We start from the raw sequence: 22,476 nt of genomic DNA, 5'->3' as shown, positions 1-22,476 counted from the left end.
CAATTCACCACGTTGTCGGCGTTGGCGTCATCTCTGACGCTTTTGTCATCGTTTAATACATAAATTATCTATCATTGAACTGATGATTAACTAATGTTTTATGATTACAATATTTATAATAAATTATAAATAATAATATACTCAGCCATCCATTGTGACGAGTTAAGTGTCTATGTATATGTGAGTCAGTCGGTGTTTGTTTTGTTGTTGTTGTTGTTCTTGTTTGGTTTGTAAGGATATGTTGGATAAGGATATGCATGAACGTTTTGTGTGTGTGTCGCTTAAAGAGGGCTTTTATGTTAGATTTTTTTTGTGCGGCATTGTTTTAATTGAAAGTGTTAATTTCCCTAACAGCACAATGGATTTGTGTCAATGATTTTGTCTCTATAGAAGTTAAAGAGAGAATTTATTGAACAAATAAAAATAAAATATTTAATAGTTCAATAGGGAGGAAAAAAAAAACTGTTACAAAATAAAAATTTCAAGACATACAATTAAGGGCTTTCAATATTTCATTGCTATATGAGGATTTGTCTCATTGTTGATAGCTGCCATAATACGAGGCATGAACTTGGCTGTGGATTTGTGGTTAGTCGGAGACTGAAAGACCTTGTCTCCAGCTTTACTCCGGTGGATGAGAGGCTAGCCACAATCCGCATAAAAGCCAAATTCTTCAACATCAGCCTTATTTGTGACCATGCCCCGACAGAAGACAAAGACCAGCAGACCAAGCATATTTTCTACGAGCGCCTAGAGAGAGAGAATATGACCTCTGCCCCGCCCATGATCGTTTGTCCTGGGAGATTTTAATGCGCAAATGGGGAAGGAAGATATTTTTGGTCCAACAGTCGGAAAGTTTAGCCTACACGAGATAACGTCCAGTAATGGGTTGAGGCTGATAGATTTCGCCGCGGCAAAAAACATGGTAGTTAGTAGCACCAGATTTCAACATAAAACCAGTAAGGAAGGGCAAAAGTCGGACGGTGCCGAACATCTATATGAGGGCTATGTCTAAATCTGAACCGATTTCAAGCAAACTCCTCAGATACTGTGCCAGTCGTTGAGGAAAGCGTTGTGCAAAATTTTGCCAAGATGGATTAATAAATGCGCTTGCTGTGACTCTAGAAGTTAAAATCGGGCGATATATATTCATGAGAGCTATATCTAAATCTGAACCGATTTCCATGAAATTCACCAGCAATATTAAAAGTTGAGACAAAATCAATCCTGTCGAATTTCGAGAAAATCGGTTAACAAATGACCATTTTATTGCAATATTACTGGAAATCAAACGAACATATATATGAGGGCTATATCTAAATCTAAACCGATTCCAAGCAAACTTCTTTGATAATGTGGTAGTCGTCGAGGAAAGCGTTGTGCAAAATTTTACCAAGATGGATCAATAAATGCGCTTGCTGTGACTCTAGAAGTTAAAATCGGCCAAATATATATACATGAGAGCTATATCTAAATTTGGACCGATTTCTATGAAATTCACCCGCAATATTGAGAGTCATAAGAAAATCCTTCCCGCCGAATTTCGAGAAAATCGGATAACAAATGAGCATTTTATTGCATTATTACTGGAAATCGGACGAACATATATATGAGGGCTATATCTAAATATGATCCGATTTCAAGCAAACTCCTCAGATACTGTGGCAGTCGTCGAGGAAAGCGTTGGGCAAAATTTTGCCAAGATGGATCAATAAATGCGCTTGCTGTGGCTCTAGAAGTTAAAATCGGGCGATATATATACATGAGAGCTATATCTAAATCTGAAGCGATTTTCATGAAATTCACCAGTAATATTGAGAGTAGAGAGAAAGTCACTCCTGCCGAATTTCGAGAAAATCGGATAACAAATGACCATTTTATTGCATTATTACTGGAAATCGGACGAACATATATATGAGGACTATATCTAAATCTGAACCGATTTCATTTGCGCGGATGACAGTAATCTCTGTCATTCATACTCATTTGACCATAGGCCGGGTCTTCGAGAGACTGAGGACAAAAGGAGGGTTATGGACGATACAGTCTGCCTCTGCGGTCGAATGAGTGGAGTAGATTTTAATGCACGGAAGACTTAGTGCTGCTTGTTGTCACACAAACGATTCGCTGAACGATTACGATCATCTTTGTCCATTAACGGTGTAGATGTTGAGCAATCAGAAGCTCTTGATATTCTGGGCATGGAAATATAACGCGACGTCCTTTGGGCTAAACATGTATTCGAAGTGTCGAAAAAAGCATTCAAGTGTTTAGGCTACCTTAAATGGTGTAAGAATTACTTCACTCCGTCTGATCTTCTTAGCATCTACACCACTACACCAAAAATGGAGTACAACTCACATGTATGGGCTGCAGCTTCAAAATCATCTCTGGAGCTACTGGACCGTGTACAAAGGAGAGCTATGGCGTTGATTGGGGACAGTGGGGTATCCAACTCTATTGCCTCCCTCCCATCATCGTCGCAATGTGGATTGTTGGGCGCTGTTCTATCGGTACTTTCATGGAGCGTGTTCGTCTGATATTCGTCTTCTGATTCCTGATGTAAGGATGTATGTTAGGGATACTAGACATTCCAGGAACTCACACCCGTTTGTAATTGATTGGCCAGCGGACCGCACAATGCATTATAGGGAGAATTCTTATTTCGCCCGAACCGTTCGTATGTGGAATCGACTTTCGGCTTAAGTTTTTCGCACCCACTTTGACATTCAAAGATTTAAGACAAATGTCAATAAGCATCCTTTTCCTCCCCTCCATTTCCTAATTTCCTCTCTCCAGCGCAATGCACTGCATTCATAGGGGACATCCCCTGCGTGTTGGGTGACAGAGAAAAAAAAAGAGACATTTTCATCGACACTCTTTTTGTTCAGTTTTTAAGTCCTCACAATACACACACACACACACACACACACAACCTTTCGACAGGTTTGAGTTGGCCTTAGTCTTAGAGTTTGTGTAGGGGGGAGATATGTTTCTGGTGTTGGGGTCTTTGTTTTGGGTGATATGTAGGTTATTATTGTCAATTTCAATATTTAAAAAAAAAGCGAAAATAATTTATAAACATTTTGCTATTTAATTCTTAAGAGACATTCAAGTGTCAAAGACTCTGCTATTTTTAAGTCATTTTTGCTTTCTGTATTGGATATTGAGTCAATGTTTAAATCCTCCATTTATCAACATATAAAGGTGTGAATTTAACTAAACTTCTCCTCTTTGGATTTAGGAATGTGTGATGATTGGAAGTTTTGTGTCTAAAAACTATTTTACGCTGGCCACCTTAAGAATGTCGCTATTAAAGCACTGCCACAAAGGATTAGTATATGCTTAGTTGGTATTGCTGTAGAAGCTGAAATGTTAGAGATATTTTTTATATAAGAATGCATTAGTTTTTTGTTTTTCTAAAGATTCTCTAAATTTTTCAGTTTTTCATTTGATTGAAGTACCTGATGAATCCTCCAGGTGATTGGGTGGATGTTCTGTATAGAACATGCTTTTGCCTATCGCTAGTGAACCTTTGCGTTCCACCGAACTGCTGGCCGACCCAAAACTTTGCAGGTTATTGCCAGCTATTGACGGCACCAAGGCTGTGGCACCCTGTGACGCTGGCGACGAGGACACACTTGTGCCTAGTAATTCATTTTTCAATGAACTCACATCAGTTTGGAGAGATTTCAAGGAATCATTCCGCACTGGAATGATGTTGTCTGTAATTAGAAAAAAATAAAAGAAGAAAAATGGAAAAAACAAAATTTAATTAATTGCATTGCGAGTTGCCATAACATTTGTCTCTATGAAATTAAACTTTTAACAATAATTTTTATTCAGATCATTTTTGGGCCAGAAAGAAGCTGGGAGTCTCTACCATAGGCACGATGCCGATTGTCTGGCAGACTTGAATGAAAGTCATCTAAATATTTCTATTTTTATCTATTTTTAGTGGGTGGAAAAACTATGTCATACTTACTTTCTCTTGTGTCTATGGTTGAATGCGTCACCTGCTTGGAAGGCGTTGATGGCAAGGGAATTTCTGAAATGAAAAAGAGATTAAAAATTTTTTTATATAAAAAGAAGGAAAAAAGCGTTAAGTTCGGCCGAGCCAAACTTTGAATACCCACCACCTCGGGTATGTATGTAAACCACCTTTCGCCAAAATCCGGTGAAAATGCATACCTTATACCCAATAGCAGCTATATCGAAATATGTTCCGATTTGGACCAAATACTAATCGGTACAAGTCATTGTTCAATTGTGTATAACCAAACATTGGTCTTTTAAGTAGCTTAATCTAAAAATAAACCGATCTGAACCATAAACGATGCCTTTTATGGGCGCAAGACCTCAAATCGAGAGATCGGCCACTATGGCAGCTATATTCAAATCTGGACCGATCTGGGCAAAATTGGAGAAAGATGTCGAAGGTCTTAACACAACTCACTGTCCCAAATTTCAGCAAAATCGGATAATAAATGCGCCTTTAATGGGCGCAAGACCTTAAATCGAGAGATCGGTCTATATGGCAGCTATATCCAAATCTGGACCGATCTAGGCCAAATTGAAGAAATATGTCGAAGGGCCTAACACAACTCACTGTCCCAAATTTCAGCAAAATCGGACAATAAATGCGCCTTTAATGGGCGCAAGACCTTCAATCGAGAGATCGGTCTATATGGCAGCTATATCCAAATCTGGACCCATCTAGGCCAAATTGAAGAACTATGTCGAAGGGCCTAACACAACTCACTGTCCCAAATTTCAGCAAAATCGGATAATAAATATCTCTTTTATGGGCCTAAGACCCTAAATCAGCGGATCGGTCTATATGGCAGCTATATCCAAATCTGGACCGATCTGGGCAAAATTGAAGAAGGATGTTGAAGGTCTTCAAACAACTCACTGACCCAAATTTCAGCAAAATCGGATAATAAATGCGGCTTTTATGAGCCTAAGACCCAAAATCGGCGGAGCGGTCTATATGGCAGCTATATCCAAATCTGGACCGATCTAGACAAAATTCAAGAAGGATATCGAAGGGCCTAACGAATATCACTGTTCCAAATTTCAGCAAAATCGGATTATAATGTGGCTTTAACGAGCCTAAGACCCTAAATCGGAGTTTCGGTCTATATGACAGCTATATCCAAATCTGGACCGATCTGCTGTGCCAAGTTTCAGTGACATCGGATAATAAATGCACCTTTTATGGCCCTAAAACCTTAAATCAACACATCGGTCTATATGGCAGCTATATTCAAATCTGGACCGATCTGTGCCATATTGCAGAAAGATGTCGAAGGTCCTAACACAACTCACTGTCTCAAATTTCAGCAAAATCGGATAATAAATCTGGCTTTAACGAGCCTAAGACCCTAAATCGGAGGATTGGTCTATATGACAGCTATATCCAAATCTGTACCGATCTGCGCCACATTGAAGAAGAATGTTGAAGGCCCCAACATAACTCACTGTTCCAAATTTCAGCAAAATCGGACAATAAATGCGCCTTATATGGGCGCAAGACCTTAAATCGAGAGATTTAAGGTCTAAGATTTAGAGAGAGGTCTATATGGCAGCTATTTCCAAATCTGGACCGATCTGCGCCAAATCGAAGAAAGATGTCGAAGGGCCCAACACAACTCACTGTCCCAAATTTCAGTAAAATCGGATAGTAAATATGGCTTTTAAGGGCCTAATACCCTAAATCGGCGGAACGGTCTATATGGCAGCTATATCCAAATCTGGAGTGATCTGAGCCAAATTGATGAGGGATGTCGAAGGGGCTTGCACAACCAACTCACTGTCCTAAATTTTGAGGACATCGGACAATAAATGCGCCTTTTAAGGGGCCAAAACCTTAAATCGAGAGATCGGTCTTTGTGGCAGCTATATCCAAATCTGAATCCATCTGTGCCACATTCCAGAAAGATGTCGAGGGGCCTAACATAACTCAAATGCAAATTTGCAAATTATGCCCATGAACATTCCACTAAGGAACAGGGGTATACTTCTCACATATCAATGAGTGCAGTCTGACTCAAGTTTAAGCTCATTGATGAGGGGCCTCCTTTTTTTTGCCGAGTCCGAACGGCGTGCCGCAGTGCGACACCTCTTTGTAAAGAAGTTTTGCATGTCATAGTACCTCACGAATATTGCCAGAATCAGGAGGGGAAAACCACCGATGAAAATTTTTTCTGATGTTCTCACCAGGATTCAGTTCCATTGACGGACTTGCCCTCCTAACTTAACTCACTGTCCCAAATTTCGGCGACATCGAATAATAAATGCGGCTTTCATAGAGAGAGATCGATCTCAATGGCAGCTATATCAAAATTTGGACCGATCTGGGCCGAATTGAAGAAGAATATCGACTGGCTTAACACAACTCACTTTCCCACATTTTGGCAAAATCGGACAACAAATGCGCCTTTCATGGGCCCAAGACCTTAAATCTGGAAATCGGTCTTAATGGCAGCTATATCGAAATATAGACCGATCTCAACCATATTCAACAGGAATATCGAAGAGCCTAACACATCACATTCGCATAAAAGATGTGCTGTTATGGTTCTAAGAACTTAAATCGGGAGATTGGCCTATATGGCAGCTACATTCAAATCTGGATCGATCTGGGCCGTATTGAACTGAGATATAGAGTGGCCCAATGCTGCTCCCTGTCCCAAATTTCAGCGAAATCGGACGTTTTTTATGGGCCTAAGACCTTAAATTTAGATATCGGTCTATATGGCAGTTATATCGAAATGTAGACCGATCCTAACCATGCTCGGTGCGAATGCCGAGGGGCATAATGGAACTCAAGCCTTACTCGTGCCTAATTTCAGCAAAATCGGTTAATAATCTCACCTTTAATGAGCCTAAAACCTTAAATCGGTAAATAGGTATATATGGCAGCTATATCCATATCTGGACCGATCTGGTCTTTATTGAACAGGGAACAAATTTCAGCGAAATCGGACAATAAATGCGCCTATTATGGGCCTAAGAAATTAAATTGAGAGATCGGACTATACGGAAGCTATATCCAAATCTGGACCGATCTGGGCCGTATTAAACAAGCATGTCAAGGAGTCAATCAGACAATAAATGCGCCTATTGGGGTCCAAAACCTTAATTCGAGAGATCGGTCTATATGGCAGCTATATCCAATTCTGGATCACTCCGGTCCAAATCAACCAACACTATCGATGGGCTTAAGAAAACTTTCAGTCCCAAATTTCAACACAATCGGACAATAACTGCGCCTTTTATGGACCCAAGGGAGATCGGTCTATATAGCAATTATATCCAAATCTGTACTGATTTGAACCGTATTTATATGGCATCCATAATATTAGGTTATCTCATCCTATGGTAGGAGCAATACTGAAATGAAAAGCACTTGCATTTTAAGTTTACATGTGTCCCTCTACCCCCCAGTAATCTTGAAAATTTACCCACTCTGACTCTCGACATTGTTTCGTGGCTTTCACAGCAATTACTTTGGTTTCTTTAAAAGGCAAATTGATTGCTCTGTTTGCTTTTCAATAATTGTGTGAACTATTAATTAAATTTCATTAATTTGTGGTTTATGGCGAACGCGAACGAACAAATTGTTATTCAAAAAAAGCGCTTGTCACAATGCAGGCTGTGTTGTGGTAATGCAAACATAAATTTATTTAACTAGGTCGACAATTAAAACGCCTTTAATGTCCTTAAGTTTGTCAAGTTTTGAAAACACATTGACAACATAAGAACTGCATGTTTATGAATAATGAAATTTTAAAGGCTGAAGCTTAATGGGAATGTTAAACAAGCAAGAGCGTGCTAAGTTCGGCCGGGCCGAATCTTATATGCCCTCCACCATGGATCGCATTTGTCGAGTTCTATGCGCGGTACCTCTTTTTAGGCAAACAAAGAATATTGAATAAGAACTGTAACGCTATTGGAGCTATATCAAGTTATAGTCCGGTTCGGGCGATAAATGAATCCTGATCATTGCAGAACTCATTGTGTAATATTTCAGTTCATTCGGATAAGAATTGCGCCTTGTAGGGGCTCAAGAAGCAAAATCGGGAGATAGGTTAATATGGGAGCTATATCAAGCTATTGATCGATTTACACCATATTAGCCACGTATGTTGAAGGTTATAAGAGAAGCCGTTGTACAAAATTTCAGCCAAATCGGACGAGAATTGCGCCCTCTAGAGGCTCAAGAAGTCAAGACCCAAGATCGGTTTATGTGGCAGCTATAACAGATTATGTACCGATTTGAACCATACTTAGTGCAGTTGTTGAAAGAGATACCAAAATACCACGAGCAAAATTTCATCCAAATCGGACGAGAATTACGCCCTCTCGTGGCTCAAGAAGTCAAGACCCAAGATCGGTTTATATCGCAGCTATATCAGGTTATCTACCGATTTGCCCAATACTTAGGACAGTTATTGGAAGTGATAAGAAAACACCTCGTGCAAAATTTCAGCCAAACCGGATGACAATTACGTCCTCTAGAGGCTCAAGAAGTCAAGATCCCAGATCGGTTTATATGGCAGTAATCCGATTCATACGATATCGGTACAAAATTTCTGCCGAATCGGACGAGAATTGCGCCCTCCAGAGGCTGAAGAAGTCAAGAACCAAGATCGGTTAATATGGCAGCTTTATCAAATCATATACCAATTTGAATCATACTTAGCGCAGTTGTTGCAAGTGAAACCAAATTACCACGTGCAAAATTTCATCCAAATCGGACGAGAATTACGCCCTCTCGTGGCTAAAGAAGTCAAGACCCAAGATCGGTTTATATGGCAGCTATATCAGGTTATGTACCGATTTGCGCAATACTGGACAGTTATTGGAAGTGATAACAAAACACCTCGTGCAAAATTTCACCCAAATCGGATGAGAATTGCGTCCTCTAGAGGCTCAAGAAGTCAAGATCCCAGATCGGTTTATATGGCAGCTATATCAAAACATGGACCGATTTAAACCAAACTTAGTTTTGTCCGTCCGTTCGTCCGTCTGTCGAGAGTATGCTAACTTTCGAAGGAGTAGAACCGACCTACACTAATAAGAAGTATTTATACAAAATTTCGGTACATAACCTGATATAGCTGCCATATAAACCGATCTGGGTTCTTGACTTCTTGAGCCTCAAGAGCCTCAAGAGCCTCAACCGATCTGAGATCTTAATTTCTTGAGCCCCTAGAGGGCGCAATTGTCATCCGATTTGGCACCAATTTTGTACAACGGCTTCTCTCATGACCTTCAACATACGTGGCTAATATGGTTTGAATCGATCAATAGCTTGATGCAGCTCCTATATAAACCGATCTCCCGGTTTTGCTTCTTGAGGCCCTACAAGCCGCAATTCTTATCCGAATGAACTGAAATATTACGCAAGGACTTCTACAATGTTCAGCATTCATTATTGGTCTGAATCGGATTATATCTTAAATAGCTCCAATAGCTACTAAAAAGAGATACCGCGCATAAAACCCGACAAATGCGATCCATGGTGGAGGGCATATAAGATTCGGCCCAGCCGAACTTAAAACGCTCTTTCTTGTTTGATATTCAAATATCCTATTCGTTAGACATGTCTTTGGTTTGGGGCGTCCCCGCAACTTCAGTGACCCCAAAGCTTTATACTAATTTTGCGTGTTTTGGGTTACCATAAAGGGGTCTAGAAATGTTGCCTAAATCAATAGACCCATCACCGAGATCTGGCGTTTTTGAGATACTCGTGATAACGAGAAGGGTTCGCTCCCTCTACGGATATGACAAATTTGTGTAACCTATGGTTTGAATTAGTAAATGGGCTCAATTAGTTATACCCTACGCCACCATTATAGTATAGGGTATTATAAGTTTGTGCATTTTGTTTGCAACGCTAAAAAGGAGAAGAGCTAAACCCATTGATATTTATACCGATCGGCTTAGAATCACCTCCTGATTTGGTTTAGCTATATCCGTCTGTCTGTCCATGAATTCTTGTGATCAAGTTAGGACAGTGAGTTACGTTAGGCCCTTCGACATCCTTCGTCAATTTGGCGCAGATCCATGATGGAGAGTAATCGGGCTGGCACTTTTTATATCCACCACTGAAGGATTGGGGTGTATTCATTTTGTCATTCCGTTTGCAACACATCGAAGTATCCATTTCAAACCCTATAAAGTCCATATATTCTTGATCAACGTAAAAATCTAAGACGATCTGACATATCCGCCCGTCTGTCCGTCTGTCCGTTGAGATCACGCTACAGTCTTTAAAAGTGGAGATATTAAGTTGAAACTTTGCACAGATTCTTTTTTTGTTAATAAGCTAGGTAAGTTCGAAGATGGGCTATATCGGAGTATATCTTGATAAGGCCCCCATATAGACCGATCCTCCGATTTAGGGTCTTAGGCTCATAAAAGCCACATATATTATCCGATTTTGCTGAAATTTAGGACAGTGAGTTGTGTTAGGCCCTTCGATATACTTCGTCAATTTGGCTCAGATCGGTCCAGATTTAGACATGGCTGCCATATAGACCGATCCTCCGATTTAGGGTCTTAGGCTCATAAAAGCCACATTTATTATCAAATTTTGCTGAAATTTGAGACAGTGAGTTATGTTAGGTCCTTCGACATCCTTCTTCAGTTTGGCCTACATCGGTACAGATTTGGATATAGCTGCCATATAGACCGATCCTCCGATTTAGGGTCTTAGGCTCATAAAAGCCACATTTATTATCAAATTTTGCTGAAATTTGGGACAGCGAGTTATGTTAGGCCTCTCGACATCCTTGTTCAATTTGGCTAAGATCGATGTAAATTTTCATATAGCGGCCATATAGACCGATCCCCCGATTTAGCGTCTTAGCCCCATAAAAGCCACATTTATTTTCCGATTTTGCTGAAAATTAGAACAGTGAGTTGAATTACGCCCTTCGATATCCTTCTTCAATTTGGCCTACATCGGTACAGATTTGGATATAGCTGCCATATAAACCGGTCCCCCGATTTAGGGTCTTACACCCATAAAAGCCACATTTACTATCCGATTTTGCTGAAATTCGGGACAGTGAGTTATGTTAGGCTCTTCGACATACTTCGTCAATTTGGCCCTGATCGGTCCAAATTTGGATAAAGCTGCCATATAGACCGATCCTCCGATTTTGGGTTTTAAGCCCTTAAAAGCCAAATTTATTAGTCGATGTTGTTGAAATCTGGGACAGTGAGTTATATTAGGCTCTTCGACATACTTCGTCAATTTGGCCCTGATCGGTCCAGATTTGGATATAGCTGCCATATAGACCGATCCTCTGATTTAGGGTCTTAGGCCCATAAAAGAGATATTTATTAACGGATTTTGCTGAAATTTGGAACAGTGAGTTGTGTTAGGCCCTTCGACATCCTTCGTCAATTTGACCCTGACCGGTTAAAATTTAGATATAGCTGCCATATAGACCGATCTTTTGATTTAATGTCTTGGCTCGTTAAAAGTCCCATTTATAATCCGATTTCACTGAAATTTGACACCGTGACTTATGTTAGGCTTTTCGACATCCGTGTCGTATGTGGATGTGATCGGTTTTTTCTTGTTAGGATTTGGTCCTAATCGGAACATATTTCGATATAGCTGTTATGGGGCATAAGGTATGCATTTTTCACAAGATTTTGACGAAATGTGGTTTACACATACACCCGTGGTGGTGGGTATCCAAAGTTCTGCCCAGCCGAACCTAACGCCTTATTACTTGTTACAGGTATTATTTTACATTTATTCACAAATGATTTTTGAACTTACCATAAACACGTATCGATCCTTCCGTTTCCCCCAAGGAATTCTTGGAGATGCAGCGATAATTTCCAAAATCGCCATACTGTAAATTCCGAATTGTCAGCTTCATGTGGGCTCTAATTGGAAATTAAATAAAGAGAAAAACAAAAGAGCCTCAAGTCAGTCAATAGAATTAAATTTCAGAAAAATTTACAAATTTATGCATTTATATCAATTTGTGGTGCACAAACACAAAGACACACATACATGTGCACGCAGGCATATTCATGTGACTTAAGTGGGTTTGTAACACATTATGTAATTAATTTACAACACTTTAAGGCAAACCTCTAATTGTCATAGTGTGAGTAAATTGCTCGGTTGTCATGTGGTGGTGTTGGTGTTGATGATGCTCCACCGAGAGTTCATATTCACCAGCCAGCCAGCCAGCCAAGTTTCTGAGTAATTTCATAGTTGAGTGTTTTTGCTTTGGCATCCAATTAAATTAAATGAAATTAATATTCATTTAAAACTTTAAAATAACCCTCTGTGAAGTGACAGAGAAACATTTGGCAAAGAGGGGCAGGGGTGATTGGGTGGTGTGTTTGTTGGCTGTGAAACGAAACTTATTTGAACAGATAGACGCATGTATGTAGACTCTAGGCTTTGCGTTCTAAGGAGTCTTAGTTGTTGGGCTCCTCATCAAAAATATTTGAAATATCTACGACAACATTCTTCGTTTCTTCGTTGCTCCCCATGAAAGGAAATAAAACTTTTAAAAGTCTCTCAAGACATCTTAGGGATCTTTCCAGAGCAGTTATTCAAAGGAATGGCACATGGTATGTGCTGCCAGTGTGTCGACTATATCAAACTTTCTAAGAATATGATTAGTTTGCATACAGCAGCCATACACAAACACTCTCACATACAACGCATATAGACGCATGGGCTTTCGTACATACGCACAGTCTATGACTACTTTTCACATATGATGTCAAAGTTTTCAATTCTCGCAACTAAAGATGGTTATTAGTCTTGTTTTTGTTGTTGTTTTCACAATATTCACATGTAGCATTCTCACTTTGAACAAAACTTTATGGACAGCTTTGGGCGTTTGAGTGAGTTCCACGAATAACCATTACCAAATTTGATAGTTACAACAAGACTAAGATGATAAATTTTTATCATGAATTTATAATGATGAGAGGTTACCAAACAAAACTCAGTTTGGGGTAGGCTACACTGGCAGCCTTCAATCAGGCAGAAAGGAAGTGCGAGTGCCTAGTTTTTACCGTAAAGTTAGCCATCATGAAGTCAAAGGTCAGCTTAAACTGACCCACATGAAGAAAAGTAACTCTAAGGAAAAACCAACTGCCAACTTTGTATGTGAAATTTAAAATTCTCAACGCATTGAATCAAAGACTTTATTTGTTTAAATAGGTTTGTAGAGACTTGACGCACAAAATAATTGAAATTTTGTGGACTATCCACAAATTCTTTTGTTGTGTAAATTGTTACAATACGCAAACCATTAGCACACAAGACTCCCAAGCCATTAGTCTTGCAAACCTAGATTCGTATCTTTAGAACAATCAAAAATTTGGTTATTTTTGGTTTTAACACTTTTTTATACCCACCACCATAGGGTGGGGCTACACTAACCTAGTGATTCCGCTTGTAACACCTCGAAATATTCGTCTAAGATCCCATAAAGTACATATATTCTTGATTGTTTCGACGTTTTGAGTCAATCTAGCCACGTCCGTTCGTCCGTTCGTCAGTCTCCAAAATCCAAACCAAGTATGGCCTGATAATACTATGGCAAACTTTAAGCATTATCCTTCGTTATACCCACCACCGAAGGATGGGGGTATATTCATTTTGTCATTACGTTTACAACACATCGAAATATCCATTTCCGACCCTATAGAGTATATATATATATTCTTGATCAGGGTAAAAATCTAAGACGATCTAGACATGACCGTCCGTCTGTCCGTCTATCTGTTGAAATCACGCTACAGTCTTTAAAAATAGAGATATTGAGCTAAAACTTTGCACAGATTCTTTTTTTGTCCATAAGCAGGTTAAGTTCGAAGATGGGCTATATCGGACTATATCATGATATAGCGCCCATATAGACCGATCCGCCAATTTAGGGTCTTAAGACCATAAAAGCTACATTTATTATACAATTTTGCTAAAATTTGGGACAATGAGTTGTGTTAGGCCCTTTGACATCCTTCGTCAATTTGGTTCAGATCGGTCCAGACTTGGATATAGCTGCCATATAGACCGATCCTCCGATTTAGGGTCTTAGGCCCATGAAAGCCACATTTCTTATGCGATTTCGCTGAAATTTGAAACAGTGAGTTGTGTTAGGCCCTTCGGCATCCTTCGTTAATTTGGTTCAGATCGGTCAAAATTTGGATATAGCTGCCATATAGACCAATCCTCCGATTTACAGTCTTAGGCCCATAGAAGCTACATTTACAGTCCGATTTTGGTGCAATTCGGGACAGTGAGTTGTCTTAGTCCATTCGACATCTTTCTTTAATTTGGCCCTGATCGGTTCAGATTTGGATATAGCTGCCATATAGACCGATCCTCCGATTTAGGGTCTTAGGTCCATAGAAGCTACATTTACAATCCGATTATGGTGCAATTCAGGACAGTGAGTTGTCTTCGTCCATTCGACATCTTTCTTTAATTTTGCCTTGATCGGTTCAGATATGGATATAGCTGCCATATAGACCGATCCGCCGATTTAGAGTCTTAGGCCCATGAAAGCTACCTTTACAGTCTGATTTTGGTGCAATTCGGGACAGTGAGTTGTCTCAGTCCATTCGACATCTTTCTTCAATTTGGTTTAGATCGGTTCAGATTAGGATATAGCTGCCATATAGACCGATCCTCCGATTTAGGGTCTCAGGCCCATGAAATCCACATTTATAATCCGATTTTGCTGAAATTTGGGACAGTGAGTTGTGTTGAGCCCTTCGACATCATTCTTTGATTTGTCTCAAATCGGTCCAGATTTGGATATAGCTGCTAAATAGACAAATCAGCCGATTTAGGGTCTTAGGCCCATTAAAGCCACATTTACTATCCGATTTTGCCGAAATTTGAGACAGAGAGTTGTGTTGGACCCTTCGACATCCTTCTTTGATTTGGCTCAAATCGGTGGATATAGCGGCCATATAGACCGATCTCTCATTTTAAGGTTTTGGGCCCATAAAAGGCGCATTTATTGTCCGATGGCGCCAAAATTTGGGACAGCGAGTTGTGTTAGGCCCCTCGATATGCCCCTGCAACATTGCACAGATCGGTACAGATTTGAATATAGCTGGCATATAGACCGATCTCTCATTTTAAGGTTTTGGGCCCATAAAAGGCACACTTATAGTCCAATTTCGCCGAAATTTGGGCCATTTAGTTAAGATAAGCCCTTCGACATTCTTTCTTAATTTTGCTCAGATCAGTTCAGATTTGGATATAGCTGCCATATAGACTGATCTCTCGATTTAATGTTTTGGGCCCATAAAGGGCGCACTTATTGCCGGATTTCGCCCAAATTTGGGATATTGAGTTCAGATAAGCCCTTCGACATTCATCTTCAATTTGTTTCAGGTCGGTCCAGATTTGGTTATAGCTGCCGTATAGACCGATATCTCGATTTAAAGTTTTTACCCCAACCGTCTATTTTGCAGTTTGAACATGTTTGCTCGAAATTTGATACGGATTGTTAAAAAGCCCATCTGAAAACATCCGCCAAGGTCTATCAAAATTGGTTCAAAAAACTAGGTAGCTCCCACTTTGTACCTTTAGTGTAGGTGTAGGGCATTATAAAGTCGGCACCGCCCGACTTTTGCCTTTCCTTACTGTTTTTAAATGATTTTTTTGGCTCTAATCTTTTAAGTTAGGATAAAATTATTTTAGGGGATTGGGGAACAATGATTGGTCCTCCATTTACAAGAAGTGTTTTTTTCTTTTTTTCTTTAATTTTGGTACAATACTAATCAAGAGCTAACCGTTTCTTGTTAAATGTATTCAAATGTCAGAACTTTAGATGGCTAACCTTCCTAACACAATAGTCCACATGCTGTAACACACAATCTATCATAACGAAGTGCCTGGCTGCGTGCCTGCCTGCCTGCTCCTGGGACAAGTTTAGTTAACTTTTGATAAAATGACTTTTGTTTATTAGTTTAAAATACATTGGAGAATATTAGAGCCTGATGCAGTTGACTTTAGACTTGCTTAATATTTATTTTCAAATAATAACACATGAGTGTCACACATGAACACATCCGGCGGGGTGACAATATCAACAACAACAACAACAACAACAATCATGGCAACAAAATGTATGAATAGTAAATAGTTTCAAAAGGCATCTTTGAGTAAGGAAAACTTACCTGTAGGAGTTCTCCGTATAGTCGGTTTTGTACTTCTTACTAGGCAGCACCATGACTGAATTGTAAACCCAATAGATTATGGCCCTGGGCGTTTTATAGGGGAAGAAGAATAGAAACAAAGAACGAAAGACACATACACACGAGAAAGAAAAAATGCATAAAAAATAGTTAAATAATTAAAAACTTTCCCTTTCCTGGAACATCCCAACCACTACATAGACTCAATAAATGTCAACTTACTTGGGATGTGCTTCCGTGTGACAGTCTATGGTGACATCAGTGCCAGCTGGAGCTCCAACAAGTTGATTGGGAACCCAAATCATTGGTGAAACTATTGAGGGTGTATGCCACCAGAGGCAAATGTGTATTCCAGAGGGGGGTGTGGGGTGGCATAAGAAAATAATCAAACCACAAGAAAAACATTATAAACATCTTGCCTCAAAGCCTTCCTCATGCTCTACAAATGCAAGTGGTGCGGTTGCTTTGGAAAATAGAAAATCCCCATAGCACACCTTAAAGTTTTATGGAATGTCAAACAAAAAAAACCCTCAATATTTACGTGCTAAGCTCAAAATGGCTTTGTTCAGACAACAAAAAGAAAAAATCAGCTCCTACACACTCGCACAAATGAAAGGAAAAACATTACAGTCCTTGACGACAAAAACGACGTGTAGTGAATTGTCAATTAGATTTTTCATAAATTTAAAAAAAAAATTAAGTCAGCATGTTGCACCCCTGGTCCTAAGCTCCACAGCCAAAGACTTTAATACTTTCTGAAACGAGAGTAAACATCACTATAATGTTGTTGCTTAGTGCTCCCTAGTGGTGTTTTGTTTGACTTGTTTTCCTCTGTCGGTCGGGGGCCGAGTCAAATCGAACTGGACCGACTAACCGACTGACTGGCTGGACGCATGGACGACTGGATCGAAACACCTTGGCATGAGTGAAGTGCAATTTTTCAAATAACAAAATGACACTTAGTACGTGCCTCTTGTTCTAATACACGTCTTTGGCCAACACATGGCATACGGAGCATATCTCAATGTGTCTCCCTGGGCGACTCTGAGTATTCTGGTAATTGACAAGCTTGCACTTTGTCTTAGATATGGTGCACAGTGGTCGCTCGGTCGGTCGGTGTTTGCTTCCAATTTTCTCTTTCTTTTTTTTTTTTTTTTTGCATATCAGTTAATCAAATCAATTGGAAATGTGGGCAATATTCGAGATTTTTGCGGCACATATCAAGGGAAATAAGAGAACATTATGGTAAGCCATAACCTTTGCTTCTGGCAGGGATTTGAATTATAATTTGTTTACCAGAGTAGGAGGAGAACTAACGTGTTTAAGGGTAATCTTGAGATCACTGGTCTCTCGAATGCTGGAAATTTTTACTAAAAAAGTAACAACGTGCTAAGTTCGCCTGGGCTGAATCTTGGGAACACATCACCATGGATTCTGCAAAAAAAAAAAAAAAGTATTGTAAAAACGTGCTAAGTTCGGCCGGGCCGAATCTTATATACCCTCTACCATGGATCACATTTGTCGAGTTCTTTTCCCGGCATCTCTTCTTAGGCAAAAAGAGGATAAAAGAAAAGATTTGCTCCGCTTTTAGAGCGATATCAAGATATGGTCCGGTTCGGACCACAATTAAAATATATATTGGGGACCTGTGTAAAATGTCAGCCAATTCGAATAAGAATTGCGCCCTTTGGGGGTTCACGAAGTAATATAAAGAGATCGATTTATATGGGAGCTGTATCAGGTTATAGACCGGTTTAGACCATAATAAACACGTGTATTGAGGATCATGAGAGAATCCGTTGTACAAAATATCAGGCAAATCGGATAATAATTGCGCCCTCTAGAGGCTCAAGAAGTCAAGACCCAAGATCGGTTTATATGGCAGCTATATCAGGTTATGGACCGATTTCAACCATACTTGGTACACTTTTTGGATATCATAACAAAATACGTCGTTCAAAATTTCATTCCAATAGGATAAGAATTGCGCCCTCTAGAGGCTCAAGAAGTCAAGACCCAAGATCGGTTTATATGGCAACTATATCAAAACATGGACCGATATGGCCCATTTACAATCCCAACCGACCTACACTAATAAGAAGTATTTGAGCGAAATTTCAAGCAGCTAACTTTACTCCTTCGAAAGTTAGCGTGCTTTCGACGGACAGACGGACGGATATGGCTAGATCGACATTAGATATCACGACGATCAAGAATATATATACTCTGTTTGGTCTCAGACGAATATTTCGAGTAGTTACAAATAGAATGGCGAAATTAGTATACCTCCATCCTATGGTGGAGGGTATAAAAATACATAAAATAAATTTTGATATAGGGCATAAACACATCATATATCTGCCGAACCAGGCAAGCTTCTATGAGCTGAACTAGGATAATTAAGAGATCGGTTATATGGGAGCTATATCAGGTTAAGAGCCGATTTGGAGCGTACTTGACATAGTTGTTGGAAGTCGGAGTTATATCAGGTTAAAAACCGATTTGAACCGCACTTGGCTCTATTGTTGACATAGTCGTAACAGACCACTTTGTGCAAAATTTTAATTTGTTGCTTTCAGGGGCTCAAGAAGTCAAATCAAGGGATAGGTTAATATTGGAACTAAGGTCTTAGACCTATAAAAGGATTTAAGGTCTTAGACCTATAAAAGCCACATATATTATCCGATTTTGCTGAAATTTGGGACAGTGAGTTGTGTAAGGCCCTTCGACATCCTTCTTCAATTTGGCCCAGATCGGTCCAGATTTGGATATAGCTGCCACATAGACCGATCTTCCGATTTAGGGTCTTAGGCCCATAAAAGCCACATTTATTATCCGATTTTGCTGAAATTTGGGACAGTGAGTTGTGTAAGGCCCTTCGACATCCTTCTTCAATTTGGTCCAGATCGCGCAGATTTGGATATAGCTGCCACATAGACCGATCTCTCGATTTAAGGTCTTGCGCCCATAAAAGGCGTATATATTGTCCCAATGTCGGCGAAATTTGGGACAGTGGGTTGTGTTAGGCCATTCGACATCCCTCTTCAATTTGCCTCAGATCGTTCCAGATTTGGATATAGCTGCCATATAGACCGATCTCTCGATTTAAAGTCTTGGCCCCATAAAAGGTGCATTTATTGTTAAATTTTCCTGAAATGTGCCACAGTGACTTATGTTAGGCTTTTCGACATCCGTGTTGTATATGGTTCAGATCGGTCTATATTTGGATATGGCTACCAAATAGACCAATATTTTGTTCTACAAAATTGAGCAATGACAGGTACTTATTGCAAATTGCAAATTTTGCCCATGAACATTCCACTAAGGAACGGGGGCAAACTTCTCACATAACAATGAGTGCAGTCCGATTTAAGTTTAAGCTCCATAATAAGGAGCCTCCTTTTTATAGCCGAGTCCGGACGGCTTGCCGCAGTGCGACACCTCTTTGGAGAGAAGTTTTACATGGCATAGTACCTCACAAATTTTGCCATATGCATAGTTCCGATTAACGATAAGGACCCTGCCAAATGTGACCTACTCTTCTTTACTTTAGAGAATTAAATTACTCTTTCATTGATGGTCATCATTTATTTGACTGATATTGTTACCCACTGTGCAATCCATCATCAGATTAAGGCTATGAGCCAATGGATAAATTCATCAGCTAAGAGCAACCGAAATTGGGAGTGCAAAGAATGACCTGGCCAACACTTTTTTTGGGTATTAAATAAAAAAAAATAATAATAAAGCAAACAAATGATCTCGGAGAGAACATTTCAGAGATGTCACATAAAATATTGTCGTTGGGCTACAAAGCCCATTCGTTGGCCATTGATGTCATTTATATGCGAGTGAGTGAATGGGGGTGGATAGGAAGCTATGCGCCGTTAAATGTTTGGAAATATCTGTGGCAGACAATTCGTCTTCCAAAGCGACACCAGCATTTAGATGCATTGCCTCGCAAACAAATGCAAAGCAAGAGTGGGTAAATGACTGAAGGAGGGAAAGCACAAAAGGATGGATGGATGAGTGGATGAATGGACGCATGGACAATGAATGGATAAATCTACATAGAGAAGAAGACCCAGCAAACGACGATTGAACAACCGACCACAAGTTAAAAGTCATTCCATCCATTACTTACACTCGACATCCAGTATTATACGCTTTGATACCGAAGGTGGCACTCCGTTGGTGGCAATGCATAGATAGGCACCCATTTCATTGCGACTAACTTTGGTCAGTGGCAGCACTTCACCATCGTAGACCAAAACTACAGCCCCCCCCCAAAAAATTACATTTGCATGCAAAGGCAGCGTACGGCGGGCAGAAAGGCCGAAACAAGGATACGGTGGCATCAGCGGCAAGCCCAACAAAACAGCGACAATATTCCGGACATTCATTGATGATAGTTTGCCAGGAGGATAGAATTTCCATTCCGTTGCCCATGTTTTGCAGCAGCAGCAGCAGCATCAGGAACAGCAACATATAAATTGCCAGCATATCGTTTTGTTGGCATCCTCCGACGGAGGATAAATGAGGGGGAAGACAAAATGGTGAACGCAGCCGACCACAACCATCCATGGTAGTGGTGTTGGTGTTGATGATGCCATAGCCGGTGTTGGTGGTGGAGGCATCAGATGAATATGCATCGTTGAATAATAGTTTCGTTCAGGTATTTCGCATACATGCAGCACCCCAATTCCGTATTCCAAGTGCGAGCCGTGATTTTTGTAGTTTGCCGTTTTTGCCATTGTTGTTTAGGTCGAAAGGATTTGGTATGTGAGGTCATCAATTCCAGCAGAGATTAAAGAGACAATTTAAAAGTCGACAAGAGTAGTAGTAGTAGTAGAAGAAGAAAAAATAGGAGAAAAAAGAAGAAAAGGATATTTAAAAAAGAGTCCTTTTTTTAGGATACAGTCGGACATGACCATTTTTTGCAGTACTTCTTGCTGGTTGTTCAAGGGATTAGGCAGGACTTACCTTTCTTTTTCTTTTCGACGGCAATCTCTTCGCCATCTTCTCGCCGCCATATTATTTTGGGAGCTGGAAAGCCATCTGCCCGGCAGGTCATGTTGATATTTTGATTTTCCCTTACCGCCACTGAGGAGGGGGTGCTCTCAATGTCCAGTATATTGGGAGGCACTGTGTAAAATACAACAAAAAATACACTCAAAGCCTTAGTCAAGAGCATGCCCCACCATTTGCCCCAGGGCCTAGGCAGGAAACGCGAGGACACTTACCCACGACCTGTAGATAGCCAACTTGGCTTATCATGGGATTCGTGTTCACCTGACACATGTAGTAGCCACGATCGTCCTGGTGGGCCTGATTCACATGCAGCAGCCATGTGTTTGCATTGTCGTATGTGATGCTGTAGCGTGGTATCCTTGAGATAACATGTCGATGTATTGTCAAAATCATTTGTCTGTCAATGTGTATCCAGGCAACCTGCATCAAAAGTAGAAAGGCAAACAAGCAAACGATTAGAATGTGCTTACTAACACACACACACACACACAGACATACACACCCAAGTGTATCGATTAAATCTGCTCCACTTGGGTTAAAATGCACAAAATACCACAAATACCAATGAAGAAAAGCAGACAACAAATACTGAATATGTAGCAAATATCCTGCATATATGTTTTACAATTTCTCTCATCCTACCGAGGCATATGTCAAAAGCAATGCTTGGCCCTTGTCTTGGCAATAGCCAAGAGAATGAAGGTTGAACGTTTTTATTACAATAGATATGCGATGCAAGGAGCAAAGCCATCCAAAGTTGATTGTAAGGCATTGTAATAGTATTTTCATCCTTCTGTTTTGACAAGGATCAAAAAGTAATGCAGTTGTTTGTTTAACATGCATCCACTCAGTAGTAGTTTACAAACAACAAAGAAGTGTATGTTGCCCTGAATGATGTCATGATCTAAGGTAGGTGTATTTTGGCAGCATACTCAGGATAAGGAATCCTTCAAAATGTCTCATTATGGGGGATGGGTATCGAATGTTATAAGTTCATTGAACACAATGTACAAAAGCGTAGAGCAATGATTAAAGTAGTGAAGAAAACTGTGAACCGAGAGTTCAAAAATAGAGAAAATTAAAAAAAAAAAATTTAAAACAAACAAACCCGAGTAATCTTCATTATCAAGAAATCAAACTGGAAGATCAGTTAAGATGGGAGCTATATCTCAAAATGGACCCCAATCACAATGATCCTTGATCACAATGATCAACTGAGCCATCTGT

The 22,476-nt window shown here is 40.0% G+C and overlaps 1 protein-coding gene across 1 annotated transcript in view; it reads right to left on the bottom strand.

The window, feature by feature from the left end:
- Positions 1–207: 207 nt before the first annotated feature.
- Positions 208–22,476, bottom strand: part of LOC106092914 (lachesin) — a 77,689-nt gene continuing 55,420 nt past the window's right edge. Inside the window, exons 4-12 of the mRNA XM_013259870.2 lie at positions 21,462–21,669; positions 21,202–21,363; positions 20,363–20,491; positions 16,441–16,531; positions 16,201–16,284; positions 11,810–11,919; positions 3,986–4,048; positions 3,465–3,725; positions 208–3,367 (exon numbers count right to left, since the gene is read on the bottom strand). Of these exons, the coding sequence (XP_013115324.2) occupies positions 3,285–3,367; positions 3,465–3,725; positions 3,986–4,048; positions 11,810–11,919; positions 16,201–16,284; positions 16,441–16,531; positions 20,363–20,491; positions 21,202–21,363; positions 21,462–21,669 (1,191 nt within the window). The 3' untranslated portion in view covers positions 208–3,284. The remainder of the gene's footprint in view (positions 3,368–3,464; positions 3,726–3,985; positions 4,049–11,809; positions 11,920–16,200; positions 16,285–16,440; positions 16,532–20,362; positions 20,492–21,201; positions 21,364–21,461; positions 21,670–22,476) is intronic.

This window comes from Stomoxys calcitrans, chromosome 1, assembly GCF_963082655.1.
Source record: "Stomoxys calcitrans chromosome 1, idStoCalc2.1, whole genome shotgun sequence".
NCBI lineage: Eukaryota > Metazoa > Arthropoda > Insecta > Diptera > Muscidae > Stomoxys > Stomoxys calcitrans.
Note: the sequence above shows the minus strand (reverse complement) of the source record. Positions and strands in the feature narration are given on the sequence as shown.